A 22,470-nucleotide genomic window follows, 5' to 3' on the forward strand; every position below is an offset into this window, starting at 1 on the left:
TTTCAATTACCATCCCTATGTCATCACCTTTACGACTTGTAATAAGACAAAAATTAATAATTTTCTTCTGTAATATCCAATTATCATCAATAAAATATGCAGTGACACACATATAATTGATTCTTTGCAATGAGATCCATGTATCTGTAGTAATACAAATCCTTTGACTAGTCTTCTGAATTTTTTCTTTTAATTTCTTCCTTTCTTCTAAATACAAGTCATAACAAACCCTAGACACTGTCCAACGAGATGGTATTCGAAACCTAGATTGTGTATATTCAACCCATTCTCTAAACCCTTCCCCTTCTACAAACATAAATAGAAGCTCGTCAACAATAATCATCTTGGCTAGTTTCTGCCTCGAAACATTCTGATCAAAATGTCATATACTTAATGTACCTAACTGTGTTCCCCTTCTCTCTTATGTACTACAAGTAGGTTGTAAAGACAGTTGGGATTGTCTTGTAGTCATACTATGATGGTTCTTTATGCATGCAAACATATGATTTATAAGTGAAGTAGTACCATTCTTTTTTGAATCAGAAAAAAAAAATCTTTATCATAATAATTGCACTTGCCTTTTTGCGTACTAGTATTATCGACAAATTTGGTGAAGTGATCCAAAACAGTTGATTTTGGCTTCATACTCTTTCTCTTTATTTTGGAAGTAGCTTCTACTGCTTCAGTTTGGCTTGAAGTAATTGGAGGTTGATTAGACATTATCAAAAGATAATTACTTGATACTCCTTATTGTGCCTGTTATCTTCAAATAAAGATTGTTCTGTATAAATTAAAAATATGAATAGTTACACATAAATTTAGAGTATTATAAAGCACAAAAAATAAAAAATAATGCACATTATCATAAACTATAAAAAATAATGTACTTTATCATTTGTATAGAAGACATTATCTTAGTTTATGGACCAAACTCCATCTAACAATCTTTTATATTTTAGATATAAAGAAAATTACTAAATGACTAATATGTTGAATTAATTTGCAATTATATTTATATTTTAGTATTAGATAGTTTCAAAAATATAAAGAAAATTAAGTTTAAACTATATCATAATTATAATTTACCACGATTATAAGGTCTCAAGCTCGAATTATAATCAAGTGACATAAAAAGAAAAAGAAAAGTATATTGATTTCATAATCATACATTGCATAATTTTGTAATGTACAATGATCAGAAAATGCACAAGAAAAATACATCTCCCTAAGATCTGGTACCAAGAAATTATATCAAGCAAGACATCTCCCTAGAAAAAGGACATCTCCCTAACATCTGCCTTCATGGATTCAATTCAAACATTCAGTTTCTTTATTAATAATGAAAATTTCATAATCCTCATCACCCTCATGATTTTTGCCTATAGATATCTGGATGGTAATCCAAATTAACCAGCGTATAATAAACATAAACTATATGTTTTATGTTTTTTTTATTAATAATGAAATTTTCATAATCCTCACTATATCCATATGTTTATGATAATCCAAATTAACCAGTCTCTAGCTCCTGTTTCTTCTATGGATGTTTGCTTTTATAAGAATCAATCATTCATATACCATATTTAATATCACAAGAATCAAGTTTATCACTAATTAATAAACATAAAATAATGGGATTAGAAAATCTAATTGTCCGAGATGACAAGATGGCAGAGGCGAGTCGTGACGGACGGCTGAAGACGACGATGATTCGATGAGAGACCAGACACAACAGCCTATAGAGAAAGATAGAGATGAGTGGAAGACTAAGCAGAGATTTGAGATAGCATCGGAGACGGAGTGATCGCGACAGTGAGAGAGAGATGCGAGTGACGGCTGTGACTGTGAGAGAGAGACGCGAGCCGCGAGCGACGACCGTTAGAGAGAGACGCGAGCCGCGAGCGACGACCGTGAGAGAGAGACGCGAGCCGCGAGTGATGGCCATGAGAGAGAGATGCGAGGGATGGAGAGAAGACTTTGGTTTTAGCGATTGGGTGGGTGGGTGGCTGCGGAACTGGAGACTGGGTGGGTGGGTGGCTGCAAGACTGAAGGATGAGAACGGAGAAGGGAGAACGATAGCTGGTGATTGGTGAAGTGGTGATTGGTGAGGAGTCGTATTGCGGCCGTTAGGGTGCTTCAATTGAGAGTGAGAGGGAGGTAGGTGACGACGTGGTGGCTGTATGCGGGAAGTGCCGAAGTGGTAGAATATAAACCTATAATAAAACGCAACGTTTATAGTAAAATTCGGTTGGTTCAGTTTGACCAAACTATTTTGTTTCTAAACCCGAACCGAATCGACCAATCTAAAATTTTCAATAATTAAAATCGAATCGAACTGATTTTATTTTAAAATCAAACTAAATTATCAAATCAAATTGGTTCGGTCGGTTATTTCGATTTCAATTAAACAGTGCTCACCCCTGGTTGTTATTGAATTATATGAAGTACATGGATATATGTAATATGGAGTGTGAATTACTTGCTATTATATTTTGATATTATTTGAATTATTTTGATAAGTATAATTTAATTATTATATTTGATTAAATATTAGGTTAGAAGTCGTTGATTAATTTAAATTTTATGATTAATTGATTGAATTTTATGATTAATTAAATATATTATGTTCAAATCAATTCTTATTAGGATCAAATTATAGTATAATTTAATGAAATTAGAGAAAAGTTCAAAAATTGATTTCGAACCAAACTGAATCGAACGACTAAAATCGATTTAATTGAATTTACTCCAATTATAGATTGAATTAAATCGAACCGAATAAAATAAAAAATTAAATTTATTAAATCGAATTAATTCAGTTCTATTTAATTTAATTTTTTATTTTATTTAATTCGATTTGATCTATAATTTAAATAAATTCAATTAATTCAATTTTGATCGGTTAAATTTGATACTAAACCGTACCGACGCATGCAAACCCTGCCATCAACCTTATCCGGATGCAGCTCGAGCTTGCCTTAGCTTTTCCACAACAATGCAACGTTAAGAACTTCAGTCCTCTTTTTCTGCCACGTTTCCTTCTCCCACTTGCTTTTCCTTCTCCCAAAGGAAAGTAAAAGGCCTGTAGCTTTAAGCTCATCCCAATAAGTCCTATACACGTATAACGTATCTGTACGCTCCAATCCTCGCCAATTTCACGTTTCCTCCACCTGTACATATACGTATAAAGTTAAACCTACGTATTTTTATACGTTTTACTCTCCGTGGACTCTCTATATGTAGAGCTTGGTTTTAGCTGTAGTATCGGTCACCTTCCGTGAGCATGGCTCTTCGATTCTCTTTCTTTATTTTCTCTCTTCTTTTTGTCTCCGCTGTTGTCGAGGAGACGGTGACTTCAACGGGCGACGAGGATCCGTTGATCAGGCAGGTGGTGGATGGCCAGGATGAATCGTCCTCGAGCCCTCATATGCTTAGCGAGGAGCATCACTTCTCGCTCTTCAAGAGGAACTTCAAGAAAGCCTATGCTTCTCAGCAGGAGCATGACTACCGATTTAAGGTGTTTAAGTCTAATCTGAGACGCGCTGCGCGTCACCAGAAGTTGGACCCAACGGCCACCCACGGTGTCACTCAGTTTTCCGATTTAACTCCAGCTGAGTTTAGGAGACAGTTTTTGGGGTTGAGGCGGCTGAGAATGCCTAAGGATGCTACTCACGCCCCGATTTTGCCTACAAATGACTTGCCTGAAGATTTTGACTGGAGAGAGAAAGGAGCCGTTTCTCCCGTAAAAAATCAGGTATTTTTTTTTCTTCCCAAATGATGTTATATTTACATGTGTATTAGGTTTATTGATGATGGTTTTTGATTGGGGATTTAGGGTTCGTGTGGATCATGCTGGAGTTTCAGCACCACCGGGGCCTTGGAAGGCGCTCATTTCCTCGCTACCGGAGAACTTGTTAGCCTTAGCGAACAGCAGCTTGTAGATTGTGACCACGAGGTTGGCTTATTTTACACGTTTCCTTCTGTCATTTGTTTTTTTTTTTTTATAATTTTTGTTGATATTTATGGTCAACAAGTTCTTATTTTATATATCTATAAATTTGTGATTGATTATTGTGTGGTGGTACATTACAAGTGCCAATTTTACATGCTAGAATCATATTTAGCTAATTGCTCTTGTGGAGGATTGATGTTGATTCGTTGTTTTGACTGTTGTTTGGGCTGATGCCGAGTCCCTATGATATTAAATCTTTTCAAGTGGCGAAAGGAACATCTCATCCCCAGATTATTAGACTTATTTGCAAGCTATAAGGCCTTATTTGGTTTAAATGTGTTATTTCCTGGAAAGCCATCCAGTTAGGTTGGGTAAGTTATTTTCCTCCACTAGAGAAATGCCAACAAACCAAAACATAAACAATTTTTACACTTCCTGTGAATTTCAAGTTCCCTAGCTTGAGTTACCTCCAACCAAACAAGGCCTAAACGTTTATTGCTTGAAATCTGCTGGCTGCGAATGCTTGGGGCTTGGTTAACTTACCTATGGATTACACTGATTTAATAGATTATAAACTATATAGTACGGGGAAGTGAGGAATCTTGTAGTCAAGTCATGCTGCTAACATCATTTTAATTATGTATGTGGATATGGTGGGTACTTTGGCTACTCCAAAGTGGTGATTTTCTCGGATTGCTTTGTCTAAATTAACCAACTTTATGCATATCTGCAGTGCGATCCAGAAGAGGCAGGTTCATGCGACTCTGGTTGCAATGGTGGGCTCATGAATAATGCCTTTGAGTATACTCTTAAAGCTGGTGGTCTAATGCGTGAAGAAGACTATCCATACACTGGTACTGATCGTGGTGCTTGCAAATTTGACAAGACCAAAGTTGCAGCCAGAGTGGCCAACTTCAGCGTTGTGTCCCTTGATGATGATCAAATTGCTGCAAATCTTGTGAAGAATGGTCCTCTTGCTGGTAAAAATAGCGCTAGTTTTCAATGGAATAGTATATGATCAGTTGTTCTTTCATGCTGTGCCTAACTTAAGCTTTGTTCGTATGCAGTGGCTATCAATGCCTTCTTCATGCAGACCTACATTGGGGGGGTCTCATGTCCTTACATCTGCTTGAATAGGCTGGATCATGGAGTGTTGTTGGTAGGGTACGGTTCAGCTGGGTATGCACCCATCCGGTTTAAGGAGAAGCCATATTGGATTATCAAAAACTCATGGGGTGAAACCTGGGGAGAGAATGGATACTACAAAATCTGCAAGGGTCGCAATATTTGTGGGGTAGACTCCATGGTATCAACTGTTGCAGCAGCTGTTTAAACTCCATCACTGTATACAAGGCATGTTATATTATTTTTCAGCATATGATTCGAACTCTTTTGTCATATTCATCCAAAGCATCAATTGCTTTAGGATGTTAGAACGGCTGGATTGTCGAGTGGAAATTTTTAGAAATTTCTTTATGCTTTAGTTTGTCAGTACATATCAACATTATGGAGATGTGATTTTTATATATAAATCCACATAAAACGATATTAACATGAACTGTATTGTTTTGTGTGTTTTTCGCTTTAATTAAAAAAAAAAAAACTGTGTATTGTATGCATATACACTACATTTTGAATGAGTGATTCTTTCACACACTTAATTGAGTATAAATTACAATTTAAATTTTCGGGGGTGTCTTAAGTTTCATAGTGTTTGTAATTGAAGTGAAGGATTATCGTATTGATGGAATAAGAAATATGAGGATTGAAGGTATTTTTTTAAAAGTCCAGTATATGGGAAGGTCTGAAACAGCACCAGCCCAAAAAGAGGAAAAGCAGCCCAAAGGCCAAAATTAAACTAGCCCAAACATAAGGCTACTATACAAAACGCCAACGGGTAGCTAACAATTTGAATTCACAACCCGATTCAGCTGACCCGAAGATGTCTCCTTCTCAAAGTGCTGCAAACACCCAAGAATGGGAAGACGCTGGAGATGAACGAAGGTTTCTATAGATGTACTGATGGATGCCTTGAAACTTAAAGATTTACATCAACCAAAAAAGAAAAAAAAATCGGGTTGTAAAAATTATAACCGCAAAAGAAGGCCAAAAACCGAAGACAAACAGAGGTTGATTAATCGTTCAAGCAAGGCAAAACTGGAACTACAGCTTTCAAAACAGAGGAGCACTAGCAAGTTGGACCATCCAGCGACATGCAGGCACCATACTGTGCTTTCGCTGTCCGAAATCAGGGGGAGGAAATAGAGTTCTAGCCGTTTTACTCATAGGTTTTGAGGGATCAGCAATAGCAAATTTGTCTTTGTAAATGTCTCCGAGAGTATCTCTCTTCCCACCAAACACTAGCAACTCTAGAAGTGAGTCACAATCCTGCTTCGAACACAACCAAAAAAAGAAAAAAAAAAAGAAAAACAGCCTAATGTATACTGTGAGCAAAACACAACAAAACCAGTACAAGATCCTTTCCCATGAAAGAATCGCCTCCTAAAATAAAAGTTCAAAGAAAAATGCATCTACGATTAGCCCTCAAGGCAGGGAAGAGAGCCCACATCTTCTAGGCCGGAGAAAGTTACAGGAAATGATAGATGAAGGCTCTGAAAGCGAAGAGATGTTTTTTTTTTTTTCCTCTTTACACAGTGTAAAGAGAAAATATATGAGAAATTAAGTTGGTCCTTGTGAAAATATTGTTTGATATAATTATCATACTTAAAATGCTAATTTATAATTTACCTCTTAAATAATATTTTTAAAATTTAATAAAAATTATTTGACATTCTCATTATGATCTGGTGCGGAGTATGATGTCAAAATTTTCGATTTGAAACTGTCAACATAAGTATGCAAATTTGTAGTATTTGTGTGGAGTATGATTTGGCTTTGTAGTTTGAATTGAAAATTTACGATCTATGATTTGGTGTTGGCGCCCCAATATTCGTATGAAATCATCTCAGCCAAAGGATTTAAGTGTTCATATGAGAACATTTATTTTTAATTAATTAAAATTTATAATTTAATAGTAAATTCAGATGCGGAAAACTAATTAAATGATAAATTCAGAACCGTTAAAATTTATATTCATTATTTTTTTTTTCAATTTTTAAATGCTAAAATGTCCAAATAAACCTTTCCCAAAAGCAAATAAGTCAACTTTTAAATTTTTTACCGAATTAACCTACATCTTTTGATTTAAGGTCAAATTAGTTCTAAATTAGTAAGATATTATAATATAATTTTTATAATATAATAATGAATATTATATGTTTTTAAAAAATTACTGAATATTATATCTACTTTAGTTATTATTTATAATATTTTTAATTTATTTATCATATCTATTAATTTTAAATAATTTATTGCTATAAAATTCAATTTAAAAAATTATAATTAATAATATAAAATTTATCCTTGGTGTACCTATTTGAATCCCTATCAGGGATCAGGACTATCAAACGGCCCATACCAAACACTCCGTCCGTATTTTCGGAATTAAGAATATTAGATTTTAGTTTTTCTTTTAATTTTTAAAACAATGAATAATTTATTAAAACAATGAATAATTTATTAAAATTACAAAATTAACATTTAATTATTACAAATTAAAAACATTATTTATTTTTCTTGCGCTGTTTAATCAGTTTTGCATCAAGAGTTGTATGAATCAGTGATTCGTGGTCCACAATCTCTAGAGTTTCTACGCTATTTTCTCAATTCCATGGTGTAAAACTAGTGTTGCACAAGTTTAGTTTCCAAATCTAACTTAAACAGTCAGTTTAGTTTCCAAATCTAACTTATACAGTCAGTTTGTTTAACAGATTAATTATTTACTTATTTTTTAAAAAAAATTACTATTTAATTTTTAAATATTATCATTATTAATAAATCAATCTTACATTTATTTTTAAATCTATTGAAATATTTTCTTTTCATCATCAAAATATTTTTATTTTTTCCTGATTTTTAAAAATTTATTAAAATTATTATTTTTTCTTTCCATCACCAAAATATTTTTACTTTTTCTCTTTAAATAAAATAATATTTATTTTTTATTAAAAATAAATAAAATAATACTTATTTTTTATTAAAAACAAATAAGATAATACCTATTTTTTATTAAAAATAAAAAATAAATGAAATCAACCATAAAAGAATTTTTAAAACCAAATTACACTAATCACCTTATTTAGTTCCTAAATTTATCATTATTAACAAATCAATTATACATTTTTAAAAATTTATTAAAATTTTTCATTTTAATATCCTCTCCCAAGAAGAATAAAAAAAAAAACTTTTATTATATTTTTAATAACAGAAATAAACGAAATTAAATAGAAAAACTATTTCATTAACCGAGTGAAAAAATAAACACAATTTAATAGATTTTTTAAAATTAAAAAATTTACTTATTAATAATAAAAATATCTAAAAATTAAGGAGTAAATCTCATACTTTTAAATGCAGTTTGTGAAGAAGGTTGTTTCTTACCGTTACAAGTAAATTAGGTAAAAGCTTCAACAAACAAAAGAAATTGGCACGTATCTAAACCTTGTTCCAATAACATAGTTCTCATCCCTCGTCTTCTGAGACTCTTTTGTCAAGTCCCTAACATAAATTGACATATTTAAACTCTTTTTTGTCGTTTTTTTTTTCCAATTGACTTCTTTCTGATCATTCCAGTGCAACCTACATTACATCATCTAACATAAAAAAATATTTTCTTCCTCCATGCATTCACAAACTGCACCATCTTATATTAAAAAACTACAATGACTTCTGCCACCTTTAACCAAGAGCCACCACATAACTTGTGTGTTCATGGTAAAATTCTGATGCATACAAATAACATCAAAACAACCATCTTTGTGCAAATCACATCAAAACAACCATCTTTTATAAATAGAGCAATAAACAAGTTGAATATTCTTATTATTATGCCCAGCCTACCCGCCAGCCACACGAGAAAATTGCTTATTCCTCCCAAGTCCCAGTAGAGGACAACAATTGGAAGGGAAAGGAGCAGTGATTCAAACCTGCCTCAATCCCTCCTACAAGATCAACATGGACTTCTCTTCATGTTAAATGAATAAAATCAACATCAATCCATACCTATGCACACAGAATACCTTTATCGTTGATGGCAACCGTGATTTGCTTCAGTCATCTTCATCACTGAGCAATGCAAATGAAAAAGGATAGAATTTATAACCATCTCCCTCGTAGAACTTGTTTTGGAATTCCACCCAATGAAGTCGCAAAGCATGTAGGAAAGCACTGAGTGTTTCCATCACTAGCAACACACCAATAGTCGCAAAAATGAAGATGATGATGCCGACAATGAGGATAACTACATTGTTGAACCTGTGTGACATGTAAAGCAATGTCACTAATGTCCATGCAAATGTTTGTATACACTGTAGATATCCATTTCACCACTAGGTTGGGTCTTTTGACCGACAGCCTTACTAAATTTTAATTATTTCCTGCATAGAATAGTTCATTGTGCAAAATAAATGCAATAGATGATAGGAGTAGCCAGAATTTTGTGCTTTTGTTTTTTATAAAAATATTTTTTAATATAAATAAAATTAGCATGACAGGCACAGGCATATCTTTGGTCTCACATTGGAGTACGCAGTTCAAAAGCTATAAACTTGAAAAAAACTGCTTTACAAAGAGACATCACAGAATATACCATACCCCCATGCAAGGAGAAGAACCTTCTCATAAAATACGCTTGACAGCTCTGAATGGGCAAGACTGCAGAAAGAAAGAAGCAAGACAAAGCACACAGTTAGTCGCATCAGACGGATCAGATGCCTATCTAAATAAAAAGGAATGATGGATAAGTGACTGCAGCCAAGCATTTGGAAGATATCTAGACATGCCAGTGCCATCCAACATCCATGGAAGGATAAGCTCTTCCTAGCAGGTCATCAGAGAGTTCCCCCCACAGGTAATACACAGACATGAAGATGGTGTCCTTGCAACTATTACACAGTGAACATATATGTCTTTGCATGTGCCTGACTCTATAGCAATAGGTGTGAAGCATACATGCAGATCCACAACTATTGCTCAATGCCCAGCACAACATGAAGTTTGAGAAAGATAATCTTGAAGAGACTTCACCTAGATTTAATAATGATCAATGATTGAATACAGACAGATGTGCTTCTCCAACTCTACAGTGACATACCTGAGAGCCCATAGACGAAGGTAAGATGCTGTGTTTGAAACTGCTCCAAGTACAAACTCAATGGTATGTATCAGTTGATGTACAAAAACCTCACTGAATTCAAATTCTTCATGACCATTGGAACCATGATTCACCTCCACTTGAAGAGACTCCTCGGTGGTCTGAAGTGGTGTGTATGACTGTCCTTGGTGCCTCTGTAAATAAGACATTCAGAAATCAGAACACATGAAGAGAACAAGCTATAATGTATTAAACAAAAGAAAGAAACTTGGCTAATGGAGATACATCTTGGTGTTGCTTCTTCAAAAGTAAAGGCTTTGGAAGCAGCATCCATGGCACTGAAACAAGGGCCAGTAATAAGAGGACTTGCTGAAAATAGAAGACAGAATATAAGTAATTGAAATGACCGAACGTCATAAATGGAATAGGGAAAAATAAATAGAAAGAACTGAGAGATAGAGCCGACCTGAGCTATCTTTTGTCCTGCAAAGAGCTGATTTTCCCCCAATTCATCCGTTGGACTCAAGAACATGTATATCATTACATGGTATAAATCAGCCTGTGAACCAGTGCACCACTTCACAATGATAAGGAGTGATAAATAGCCAAACAAGCTGTTTAAAAATATTATTTGGGGAATGAACTGAAACCTGGAAAGTGGAAGAAAAATAATAGCATTCAGTAACAATGTATATTACTGTAATGGTTTCATAACCCCAGAAAAACTTGAAATATGCTCAAGTGACTGGCATCCATGGTACCATACTCACCAGATATTCAAGCCATTTCGAAAATAAACAGCATTGAAGTAACTCAATATGATACCAAGATTCATTTGGGCAACTCCAAGAAGGATTGACATTTTCATCTTCAAAGAGTTTAGAAATGGCAGCTCACTGCGAGTGCCATGCCACACAGGATCCACGCCAAAAGGATAAGTGGAACCCACCTTAATCAATCCATCTGTAGTAGCATCCCTGGAAAACAAGAATGCATGGGAACATTATATGATTTAAAGATCACAAGATGTATCAAAGGCTTGACTCAAATACCTGCAAGAAAGATCACGACATGCATATGCTGAACGTCCAAACAGCGGGAAGGGAACTGAGAAAAACTCATTATATATCAAACCGGTATAAATTGAGAAGAGGGCCATCAACAAGATAACATAACGACCACCAAAGGTCATTTCAGTGATATCCCCAAGCTTCTGTAGTTCAGAAGAAGCATTATTAATTAGGTTCTACACAGCTAGGAACAAATTTATTCTTAATAGGAGCACATATCTAAAGACAAGTAAAATCATTTGCTATTATAGCCAGTAAGACAAGAAAGATCATTTGCTATTATAGCCAGTAAGACAAGAAAGATCATTTGCTAGTATATCCATAAATAAATGGGAAATTTACTAACTAGTCCCTAGGTTATATCACAAATAATGCTTTGGTCCCTGCACTTTGCAAATTAGACTATTTAATCCCTCAATTCTACTTCAGCTAAAATTAGAGGTCACTCCGTCCAATCTAGCTTAGTCTCCCTAATTTCGATGGTCCAAGGAGAGAAAAATTACTAAATTACCCTTCACTCTCTCTTGTGCTCTCTCTCTCTCTCTCTCTCTCTCTCTCTCTCTCTCTCTCTCTCCCCCCCCCTTCCCTCTCCATCTCACCCTATCCCTATTCCCTCGCTCCCCCCCACAATACTCTTAACAGCTCCAAGTTCCAACAGTGTAACCCATTCTCAACAACTCTTGAAAATGGCAAAAGAAATTGGAGATAAATGGAGGAGGAAGCAGCAGTAATACAGTGACTTGTTCAACAGTCTCAAGATTCCCATTCAAAATCAAAACGACGATAGATTAAGGTAAACCACAAGACTAAATAGCACTGGAAGTGAATAACACATCATCAAAAAATGTTCCCATAAAAGATTGTCTCCCAACACGTAATCGTTTGACTAGATCTGTAAAAGGATATCCAAATTTGATCTACAATGAGCTGCTAGCCTTAAGCAGATGTTGCTGTGGCATTCTTCCTTGGTGCAGCTTGAGGCTCTTCCCTAAAACCCATATTAGAAATCAATTTATTTATACCAATCAAATTAGTTCCCTCAAATACCCACAACAAAACAACTAATTATCACAGGAAAAGCAGAGAAGAAAGAAAAAGGAGTGAAATTGATTTCCCAGAGGTAATTTTCTTCAAAAACTGTTGATTCTCTATTCAGCCCCCAGATCAGCAGCTACAATCATGACTTTAGCATTGAAAGCAATGGCAATGTAGAAGCTAGATGAGAGGAATAATTTTGAGAGCTCTAAGTGGACTGGCAGCAAATGCATCTCGCCTGAGCAAGATATAGCAATTATTCCACGACAAGAAGTTGGATGACAGCACCATAGAAGAAAACAGCCAAGACACACAAGATCATGAGTCCAGAAAAAGTGAAAGCCATGGGCCTGCAGGGAAGAAGATGACTCAACAATCGGAGTAGGATGACACGTTCATATAGCATCCAAAGATACCCAACGCCCACACTGACCTTTCCATCCCAATCCCTAAACTCTGCCACTACCCATTGCCTTAAATCCCCCACCAGCACCCAAAGATACCCATCCCTGGCTTCATTTTGCCATTGTTCCAATCAGATTGATGATGTCGCAAAAGCGAACCAACGCCACTCTCTTCTCTCCTTCCCCTTACACTATTGACATTCATTTAATCAAGGGTACATTTCATACCTGATGCGGAAACCCCCAATTTTTTTTTTTGGGTTACATGCGGAACCCCAAGTTGAATCGAACCAAAAAGATTTTTAACATATGATTTTTTTTAAAGGATGGGTATTGGGAAAAAATTATCAACCCTAATTGAATTAAGGGTACATTTGTCTTTTTGGATTAACATCAGTTCGCTTTTAAATTAGTAGGAGGGACGTCAAATTTTGTAGGAAGCAAAATTGAGAGATTAAATTGTCTAATTTCCAAAATACAAAGACCAAATTGTTACTAGTGATATTATCTAGAAACATAATAGTAATTTCCCTAAATAAATCAGTGAAAGTTGAAAGACCATGTAAATTTAATTCAATGAGATAAATTATAAAACGATCAAAATCAAAAGTGTAAATATCTGGTTTACGATAATAAATCATCAGTTGTTCACCTGGCCAGAGAGTTTCCTTTCCCTGATTATAAAGATTAAGGTTGCAAGCAACAAGCATATTCCATGCCCCCAGTCACCAAACATGACAGCAAAAAGAAAAGGGAATGTAACAATAGTGTATACACCAGGATTTGCTTCTTGATACTTAGCCACCCTGCAACCATATTAAACGGAAACTTATTTCTACCAATAAAAGTAACATTTCACAAATACAAAACAAACAAACAAGAGTAATTTGTGAATATTTGGGTGCACAGATGCATACATTGTATGAATATGAAGGTGCAAACACATTCTACTCTTAGGAGCATATTATAGAATATTCTACATAAAATGAGGCAGCAATTTATTGGGTTATTTGCATGAGTAAATGACAGGCCAAATTATCGCAACAGTGTCAAACTCACACCAAACCATGTGCTTGAAGCACAGGGAAGAGCAGCATGAACTATCTAAGATATGATCATAGCATGCAACTAGTCATATTGACTCAAATGAGATCTGACACGCTAGTAGATTTATGATACATTTGTTGCAATGTTAATACATTGATACATTCACCAAGAAAGCAATGACAAGGATATTAGATTAGTGCGTAACTCACCCATATGCATCAACAATTTCTTGAAACGCAGTAGTAAATTTATTTGTGCGAAAATAAGTAGGTGGGGACTCCTTTGTATGCAACACCTGGAAAATTGCCCCAACCTGTGAGTTGGAGTCAAATGCAGCCCGTTGCAATGCTTCTTGGATCTGCACAGATCAAGAATAAATTAGTTTTTATCCCAAGCAACATTTAATTTCTCATGATAGTTGAAAATTTATGATGGGCTCATTCCAATTTAAACTCAAAAGATTTACCTGCTTTGAAGCAAAAACAGGACTCCACCCTTCCGCAACAAGACACTTTTTTGTCACATCAAGACTAAGCATGTTCAGAGTGTGGTAGATGGATTTCTCCTTCCTCACCTTCATGAGTTCAAAGAGACCAATGTTAATGACTATAAATAATCCAATTATGTATTATTAAATTGATGCAGGATGTGCAAGGCATGAATACACACCGTGTCAAAGAGGGGCAAGATTATTTCTGCTGCCTCACCTATATACTAAGTTGTGACTGTGAGGATGTGCAATGGATATAGTTGGATGAAACTGTCCATGAAAAACAAAAACTCATTTTGGTTTTTGGCAGGGAGCCAAGGTTGTTCACCAGGCTATCCCCTCACTTTTTCCTTTTTTATTTCACCTCTAATTTCTAAAAATGCTAATCTAGTTGCATAGTAAACTATTGTCTTGAATAAGATTTTTATTACACCAGAGAGAGAAACACCCCCAAAAATGCAGATGATTAAGATAGCAAGGGCCAAGGTTCAGATTGCTTTCACAGTATCTAAACTCATAAAGCAATGGGATAACATCTAGTGGGTACTATGTACAACTAATAAGCCATTTTCTTGATTAAGATTTTTATGACACCAGCTCAAGAAACAGACCCAAAAAGATATAGGGGAAGTACAAAAAGAGTACCCTATGATTTAGGCCATTTTCAAGTAGTGTCATATGGTTTCAGTTTTGAATATTTTATGAGTTGTTGGGTTGCTATATCAAATTGGCTAGTCATTTTGTAAAGCACCTCAATCGTTTATATAAACCCATATAAAATGAATTAATGTATAATATACTCAGCACTATCTCCAAATTTCCAAATTTAACAGTACATAAGCATAGTTACTCAGGGACGCCTCAGGCTCAAGGCTCACCAGCGCCTTGCTTCAAGCGCAAGGCTCTAAGAAGGTTTATTTCCACTTTCAGCAAGTACTTCAACTATATTTCTTCATACCGTTGTTTTTTTTTTAAAAAAAAAAAAAAAAAAAAAAAAAAGAGGACATTAAAATGCTATTTAAGTAATATATTTCTTGATTATATGCCATATATATCTAAAGAAATGAAATAAAAAATTAACATGATATTTATGTGCTCTTTTTCTTGATTATCTAAAATCAGATTTTTCTTAAATTTTATTTTTATGCCTCGCTTCATTCGGGCACAAGGCGCACATTTGCATCTTATTGCACGTCGAGCCTTTAATAACTATGCAAATAAGGTCTTAACACTATTAATAGTTGTTGATGTGGAGGATCCTTCAATAAAAAGATACAATCTCTTCATAAGTAGAACCAATAAAGAGTCTTTTTTCAACCTACTCAAGTCCAAACCATTTAGACCTCTTAGAGGTTCTAACCAATAAGCATGTAGATCCCAAAAAGTGCATAGTTTCGTTCAGTCCAAATAGTTATCCATGTACCAGTATAAGATTCAATAGCTACCACAAGAATCTCTTAGTAGTTTCTTTGGAACAATTAGGAGATTTTCTAAAAGAAATACGGGGTTCTGCTTCTAGCGGCAACATGCTATGGGGTGGTGGTCCCAGGAAAATCATACGCTTTTATGAAACCATATGCTATGGCCCGAATCCCAATATAGTATAAACAAATTGAATATTTACCAAATTCATTTTTTAGGATTTTGTGAATTTAGCGGGTTGAAATAATAATTTATGAAGGAGATTTTCATATTTTTGCAATTCAATTAGATGTGAAATCAAAAACTTTTGTGGTTATAGAAGAAGGGTAAAAATAGTGCTCGTCAGGCTTATCAGCAGCTACAAACGGGTGTTAGGTTGTTTGGACCTTCTTTGCTAACAACCTTAAGCATAGGTTACTGGTTTGCCAAAACCCAAACCACAAGACTCTACTTGAAAATGGCACAAACCACAGATAGTTTTTTACGATTTGCCCAGAAATATTCAGTTAATTACAATTGCAAGGTATAGACTACTACTTGAACTAAATTTTAATTCATTTAAGTTACAAAACTGCGATGGCTTTAGTCTCTTGAAAGTCTAGCAATTATCTTATTGCTTGCATTTTTTACAAGGAATAGAAATCACCAAAAGTGCAAAAGTCAATGGATGAAAAGTTGAAGAGAAGATAAGATCAATTGTGAATGAAATGCCACTAATAATCAAATAAAGGCAGGATGTTGAACAGGGAGACCCACAATTTAGGATATGAGAGATGGAAGATGCTGCCAACACAATTATTATAAAGCACAATAGCACAATCATATATTGATGTTACACACTTAAAAGTGTGTGCGTACAAGAGAGAGAGAGAATTACATGAATCAAGCACCATGAACCAGCAAGTATAAAGCAACATAGCATAGTCTCATGTTCAAACAAGAACTTACTCAGAATTTTGTAGAGGAGCAAATGCAGAAAAAAGAGAAATGGGACAGCTCCTCTGTGTGTGTGTGTGTGTGTGTGTGTGTGTGCATGTAGATTTTGAACAAACCATCGAGTTCCACTGCACAAACTGATCACCAATAGTCTGCAGCAAATTGCTCCTGTGAAGTATTCCTGCATCTATGGTAGTCTTCAACTCTGAGACTCTTCCTGAGACCTAAAAATGGAAGTAATAATACAAATTATTCCCGCTCAAAGAAGGTTTCAATAGCACATTCACAAGAAAGTTGACAATAGCAAAGAAATACCACACACAATAATTATATTTCTTGAAATATGGACAAATTAAAGTTTCAGATATTCAGAAGAAAATAAAGCTAAATTAATTATTTTCCAAAGTTAGACAAAGCATCAACAAGAACAGAAGTTCTCTACCTCATCAATCATCTGGTTTTGTTTGCCAAGATCCTCAGTGAAAGGATACCGATTTGCCCCAAAAGCTTCACATATCTTGAATATTTTGGTCTTAGCTCTTTCTCCAGAATAGAACACAACAAATACATTCTTCTCAATCTGTAAATTGGCATTCACAAGTCATGAGCAAAAAGATAAGTGTGGTGCATAAGAGCAGTAGAGAGGTGAATAAATTTTCTGCATTAAACCCACAATTAATGCACTAATCAGAAACCTAGCAGGATGTAAATTAATACTCAATCAATTATACAATATACACCACCTAGCAACAAAAGCTATCTAGCCTCTGCACTATATTACTGGATCAACATTTCATGCAAAGGCACATGCCGAGATGCTCACAAGAACTCAGACTGACATGGAATACAATTAAGTAATCAATTCAAGAATAAAGGGATTATCCGGTAACAAATAATTAGAGCTAAAACAAACTATTTAGTTGAAATAACCTCTGTATCATGTGTGTTGCACGCGATTTTTTACTTTCAAGTTTCAACTCAAATATATTTTTCTATAGATTTTTAAATTACAATTTTATATCATGTAAATATGTAATCTAATAAAGTTCCATCAGAACTGAAAAAAAAAAAAAGTATATTATTGTCAAAGTTCAATATATACTGGGTTGATTACTATAAGGACAAGCTTGTAATACATTTAATTAAATAAAAATTGTATTTAATTATAAGTGCTGAAAATCCGTGTCCCTCATTGGGAAAATATAAGGTGGAAGGGTAATATATAAATGGTTGGGTAGCAAATATTGAATTGACTAGTCATTTTTTATGTGTAAAGTAACTCAATCACTTATATAAGCACATACTACAAATGAATTAGTCTAATATGCGCAGCAACCTCTCCTAATTTTACATGGTAGTATGGCCCAATTTAGATTATAGGTTTCAACTGCTCAAAAGGGTATATAATTGGACCCATATTGGATAATTGTTAATTATCTAGTGACAACCATGTAGTTGTACTTGAGACGGGAGCATGGGGAATCCTTGACCACATTGGGAAAATATAAGGTGAAGGGCAATACATAAATGGTTGGATTGCAATATTGGCTAAGCTAGTCATTTTGATATGTAAAGCAACTCAAGATCACTTATGTAAGCCCATAAAATTAATTAGCATAATATGCCCTGCACTCTCTCCAAATTTAACAATAAGTAGTCTACATCCGCACAATAATATGATTAATACCAGAACTACTAAATATAATAATATGTCTAAATGTAAAGTAACTACTAAATATAATAATCTATCTTAATTTAACTCAAAATTATATTTACAATAAGATATGACCATAAACCAAGAAACAAGAATAGTTGCTTGGTTGTAGAATTTTCCCTTGGTATTCTAGGCAGTACGAGTTATTAGATCTTATACATGATTAGGATTAGATTTATGGTTAAGATTAGGCTTTTTTCTAATAATAATAATAATTAATACTTATTATTTTTTCTATCACATCAATTAATTAAATATTAACTTTCAGCATGTAGTTTCTGTCCACTCAAAGTTTCCACCCTCATCCATGCTTATATGTCCAGCATAAATTAACCAGAACAGCAATATAATGATTAGCCAAACCTGACCTTCTCGCCAGAAACAGGATCAATTACAGGCTCCTGAATAGCAGCCTGCCTGATATATACATTGCCCCTGGTAGCTCGGAATATAATCCTTTCAAATGCCAAAGACTTTTCTTTGGGAACAAGGCCACTAAGAAACCCCAACTTTACTTGCTTTGATGAATCAGTTGATATTTCCTATGGAACATCTAGTCAAGTCAAAATACTATTGAGTGATAATAGATGCAGGAATTGCTAGTATATCAAAGGTTGGTAGAATCCATACTTGGTCTGCTAATAAAGGAGTTTCCAGTGACCCTTCACCAACTTGATGTGATTCGATTTCCCTCTGCTGAGCAGTTGCACTGCTTAATGCTGAAGAAAAGAACTCACCAGTCTAAAAGAAAGAATATCAGCATCTTGTTGACTTGTTTCTTAAGCATCAAAAGTGTTGAAGAAATATTTATTTCAAAAGATTAACATCTCAGTTGGCAAGCAAAGAAGAAGAAAGACTATAACATATAACTGAATGTAGATGAGAACAATCTAAACATTTGATTATCTTTGCTTGTTGAAGAAAAGTATAGGTCAAAATTGACAATATTGTTTCTACTCTAAATTCTATAAGCACCTTAAAGACATCAAATGCAACAGGAATCGGTAGATTGGCATGACTAACTCAATTCTACTATCACACGTTGGAATTTCCTCGATTAGCTCAAGGACATCAAGGCAACTTGTGAAATCAAAGGTACAACTACTTTTGGTGGTTAATTATTCTCCTTGAACAAGCAACTCAAAATCTAATAGATGAAATTATTATTCAACAATGTCAAGTTCAGCTTTTTCTTTTTCAAATTATCTATTGAAGATCTATCAACTTTGGTTATGTTTTCTATTTCTTTCGTACCCTAACTCTTCTTGCATCTCTTTTCTTCCACCATCTAAGGAATACATAAACTCTGGTATACCAACTACCAGAGCATGTCTATTTCAAAATATTGGATGCTCATCCTCATGGCATATATGCATGCAAATAGTACCAATAATTATACTTGGTCATGGTAGAAAAAGTATCCATACCTTTAGAAGAACAAGCTTATACTCTATAAGCTCATTGTAAGTGCGTTGTAATTTATCATTATTTGCATTCATTTCTACGAGTTCTGCCTCAAGTTCCCCAAGTTTTAACTACCATGCCCAAATAGAAGAAAAAATTAGAGCATGACAACCACGAGCCAATTCAAGGGACATAATCAACTTCTTTACATACATCTAGACCATCCATATCAATGTCAGTTCGTGTAACGGGCTTTGACGAAGGTGACACACCCGCCTTCTCCATTTGATCCTTGAAAAATCGTAACTTCCGTGACATCTCTCCACATTTTTTGATCTTAACAACAAATAAGTAAATAGATAAATAAATAATACTTCTACCGACATAATCTACTTTCAAACTGATAAAAGATTCAGAGTATTTGATGACAGAAGTAATATTTCACAACAGGACAGAAGCAGAGTTAAATCTTATGCTATTTCCATTGTTTATATTATCATCGTTGTCATTTCAATCTCCAAACTAGATAAGGCACAGTATTTACTGCTTCAAACAAGCAGTGAGTTTAGTCTCTCATTCCATGGTAAATTGTTGAACGCAAAGAACGCAAACAAACTGATTATGCATTTCTGGAAGTATCTTTTTCTTTGGCCTGAGCATGTGTGTGTTTGACAGAAATAATAAAGTTGATGTGTGATCAAGGCTGTACAAAAGAGAAATTCCAACTGAAGGGGGAGAGAGACATAGAGGCAACAAAAACAGAGATGAGCACAATCTTCTGGAAGTCATTTTCAATCTTCACCATACATGGTAAAATGTTTGTCATAATCATAAATGGTTTAAAATTCTTGTGAATTCTTCTTGAATTACTACAACAGTACTACTCAGTGCAAGACAATGTAAACAAAATCAAGCAGTTTATCAGTTTATCCACCAATCTAGTCACTTTAACCACTATGCATTAAGTTCATTTTCACTTCTAATTATTAAGTCACACCTCAAGATACAAGCAAGACACAACGCAGTGTATACACCACAAAAGCATACCTGAGCTGCATAAGTTCTCTGAAATGGGCTCTTCTCTGAATTGAGCTGGAAAACAATACAACACATGAATAAACGCCTTCAGAAGTTGAATACCTGATAAATCAGACATCACTAGCTAATAACACATTGTTTCTGTAGCTAGCCATCTGAAAGGTACTTTTTCTTGGGGAAAAAACATTGATCCTGTTGTCACAAGCAAGACACTACGAATAACTTTCAACGTCTCTGACAAAAAATTGACAGATAATACCCTAGCGAAGATTTGAGAACCTGTTAGGTTTTCCCCTCCATATCTCAATAACTCAAAATCAGGAGAAGATTTGGAACTTGAAGTCAACAAAATTAGAAAGCAAAGAATGTTTGCTACAAGATAGAGCTACACATTAGAAACTTCGTATTCAAATGAGCATTGGAGAGTAAAGAAGAAGAAACGAGCAAGGAAACTGCAATATCAAGATTAAACTAATTTTTTAGTTTACACGGAAACTGTACAGACATCTTTGAACTGAAGGAGACCGAGGTCGCCGAGATAAGAGACGGTGAGGTGAGCGGACTCGATGGGGATGATGAGCTGCACTAGTTGCATCGCCTCCGACCTGAACAGATCCATCGGCGGACAGCATCCTCTACGAACCTCCCCCATTTTTTTTATCCTTCCTTGTCCTCGCCGTTAACAAACGGATTGAATTCTCTTGCTCTCCTCTCCTCTCCGCTATCCCAAGGAGAAAAGTTTCAGTGTCAGAGTCGCTGGTGGATTTGTTTATCTCGCTGCTATCTACTGATTTCAATCAGAAATGTTTACAGGAGAGAACAAGGGGAAATGTGGTATTCCTTCTGCTTACCTCCACAAGCTTCCACGTCTTTTACAATTGTGTCCCCCATCATAGGAAGTTTCTTTTCAGTTTTACCCTCTCGTTAAGTGATTGAATGTTCAGTTTTCGGTCGAATCTTTAAAAAACATGAATTAAATCGAATTAATTTAAAGTTTTAGTTTATTTTTTTATTAATTTTAATTTAATTTTAAAAATTTTAATTATTTAAATTTAATATTAATTAAAAAAATTAAATCAAATTAATAATAATAATATATATTTTTAATAATATAAATAATAATAAAATTAAAATATTTCAATTAAATTTTAAAATATTAAAAATAAAATATAAAAAATAAAAATTTATTAAAAATTTAAATTAATTAAATTAAATTAAATTGAATTAAATCAAATCGATTCAATTTAATTTAATTTTTAATCAATTTAATTGAATTTTTATAAATATCAAAATATTAATTTTCCACAAGTTAAATTTGATTTTTAAGAGAGGACCGAATGCCCATCCTAAATATCCTTGCACGTTCTTGTACATTGGGCTCACTAAAAAATTATTGATATATTTATTATTTAGTTTATTATAATATAGAAAATTTTATTAATCATTTTAATTTTAAAAAATATATTAAATTATTATTAAAATTTAAAAAAATTATTAATTAAGTTTTTATTAATTTAATCATGAAATATTAATGGGTAAACTGTAATTTAATCCCTCTGATTTAGTGAAATGTAACATTTCGTCCCTCTGTTTTAAAAAACCTTTAATTTAGTCACTGTGATTTTTAAAAACTATGCATTTGGTTTCTCCCGTTAGATTTTCAGGTAAATCACCGTTAATTTTAATTAAAAGACTAAAATACCCGTAACAGCTTCTTCACTCCTGACCTCACCTGCTTCCTCCCAAA

General features: G+C 34.1%; 2 protein-coding genes across 2 annotated transcripts; one reads left to right on the forward strand and one right to left on the reverse strand.

Annotated features, from left to right (window-relative positions):
* The first annotated feature begins 3,253 nt into the window (after positions 1 to 3,253).
* On the forward strand, positions 3,254 to 5,510 carry LOC110626869 (cysteine protease RD19A). Its single transcript, XM_021773018.2, has 4 exons — positions 3,254 to 3,754; positions 3,836 to 3,955; positions 4,686 to 4,932; positions 5,020 to 5,510. The coding sequence occupies exons 1-4, from the start codon at positions 3,284 to 3,286 to the stop codon at positions 5,283 to 5,285; spliced, it is 1,104 nt and encodes a 367-aa protein (XP_021628710.1). The 5' UTR covers positions 3,254 to 3,283; the 3' UTR covers positions 5,286 to 5,510.
* Positions 5,511 to 8,826: 3,316 nt separating this feature from the next.
* On the reverse strand, positions 8,827 to 21,587 carry LOC110626347 (V-type proton ATPase subunit a3). Its single transcript, XM_021772185.2, has 18 exons — positions 21,229 to 21,587; positions 20,733 to 20,777; positions 19,899 to 20,021; positions 19,709 to 19,816; positions 18,912 to 19,022; positions 18,650 to 18,823; positions 17,010 to 17,147; positions 16,684 to 16,791; positions 14,186 to 14,293; positions 13,929 to 14,077; positions 13,325 to 13,478; positions 11,216 to 11,376; positions 10,934 to 11,140; positions 10,630 to 10,813; positions 10,449 to 10,532; positions 10,164 to 10,357; positions 9,665 to 9,724; positions 8,827 to 9,325 (listed from the first exon to the last, which is right to left on the reverse strand). The coding sequence occupies exons 1-18, from the start codon at positions 21,373 to 21,375 to the stop codon at positions 9,121 to 9,123; spliced, it is 2,460 nt and encodes an 819-aa protein (XP_021627877.1). The 5' UTR covers positions 21,376 to 21,587; the 3' UTR covers positions 8,827 to 9,120.
* Positions 21,588 to 22,470: the final 883 nt, after the last annotated feature.

Source organism: Manihot esculenta, chromosome 11 (assembly GCF_001659605.2).
Source record: "Manihot esculenta cultivar AM560-2 chromosome 11, M.esculenta_v8, whole genome shotgun sequence".
Classification (NCBI taxonomy): domain Eukaryota; kingdom Viridiplantae; phylum Streptophyta; class Magnoliopsida; order Malpighiales; family Euphorbiaceae; genus Manihot; species Manihot esculenta.